This window comes from Salpingoeca rosetta (genome assembly GCF_000188695.1).
Source record: "Salpingoeca rosetta unplaced genomic scaffold supercont1.2, whole genome shotgun sequence".
Lineage (NCBI taxonomy): Eukaryota > Choanoflagellata > Craspedida > Salpingoecidae > Salpingoeca > Salpingoeca rosetta.
The window spans coordinates 2,232,177-2,233,278 of record NW_004754932.1 but is presented as its reverse complement, the minus strand read 5'-3'; the positions used below and the strand labels follow the sequence as shown (position 1 = coordinate 2,233,278).

The following is a 1,102-nucleotide window of genomic DNA, read 5'->3' as shown; positions in this document are numbered from 1 at the left end:
CTGTCCGTCTGCAGCGTGGCGCCTCGGAGCGCGTTGACGACGTGACGGTCCTTGCGCAGCTGCTCCAGGGCCGCACCGACGTCGTTTTTGTGCCGGATGAGAAACGTCCAGGCAAAGCGCGTGCAGTCGTCGATGAAGGTCAGCGCGTAGCGTGCACCTCGCAGCGACGTCTCCTCCAGCGGACCGGCGATGTCTGCGTAGAGCAGCTGGCATGGCCCAGCGCTGCGTGGAGCAGACTGCTTCGGGATGGAGGCGCGCGTGCTCTTGCCAAGCGCACATGGTCCACAGGTGACGATGTGCTTGGAAGAGGCCTGGGCGATCTGCTGCCGAATGGCGTCGACGGCCGCGCTGCTGCGATGGCCTAGCACGTCGTGTGCAGAGGCGCCCTCGTCAGCATCCTCGGCTTCCCCATCGCTGCTGTGCACGAGCTCCCCCGCAAGCGCCGTGGCTTGTTGGGAGGTCGTGGTGCTGGCGTAGAGGAAGAGATGGCCGGTGTCCTTGGACGGCAGCAGAGGCACGCTCCATGTGGCAAACTGGATACGGCTGTCGTCCGCAGCAATGACGACGGAAGCACCACGACGCGCGCGAGTCACCAGGTTCAGCGCCAGAAGGTTGTACTTGATGTCGGGGACATGCAGCACGTTCTTCAGCGTGATGGTGCCTGGAGCGCCGTCTGTGCCAGTCACGCGGAGCACGGCGTCGCTCTTGCCGATGACCGTGACGGTCTGGCTGTTGGCAACGGTGATGTGCTGCGTGACGGCGACGTAGTTGGTGAGGAGGGAGGCGTCGCTGGTGATGTGCGCCGTGGCACCGCTGTCAGCGAGCCACAGCTGTGGTGGCACTGGTCCGATGGCGTGGCCCTCCTCCTCGTCCTCGGGCTGCAGCATGAGGGCATCGTGGTGGATGGCGAAGGTCTCCACGCGCTGAGGGCCGTTGTGCCATGTCGAACGCAAGACAAGCAGAGGATGTACGTGTGTTTGTGTGTGCGTGCGTTAGCGTAGTGGTATGCTCACTTGTCTGCGTGTGTTTGTGTGGGTTTACTGTGTGATGTGGAAGACAGATGGGAACAAGGATGAATGAACACAAGTGAAGCACTCCCGCA

At 63.1% G+C, this 1,102-nt stretch overlaps 1 protein-coding gene across 1 annotated transcript in view; it reads right to left on the bottom strand.

Annotated features, from left to right (window-relative positions):
- Positions 1-1,102, bottom strand: part of PTSG_11675 (uncharacterized protein) — a gene marked incomplete at both ends in the record, with an annotated part of 5,589 nt that overhangs the window by 1,670 nt on the left and 2,817 nt on the right. Inside the window, one exon of the mRNA XM_004998453.1 lies at positions 81-923. Coding sequence (XP_004998510.1) covers positions 81-923 — 843 coding nt within the window. The remainder of the gene's footprint in view (positions 1-80; positions 924-1,102) is intronic.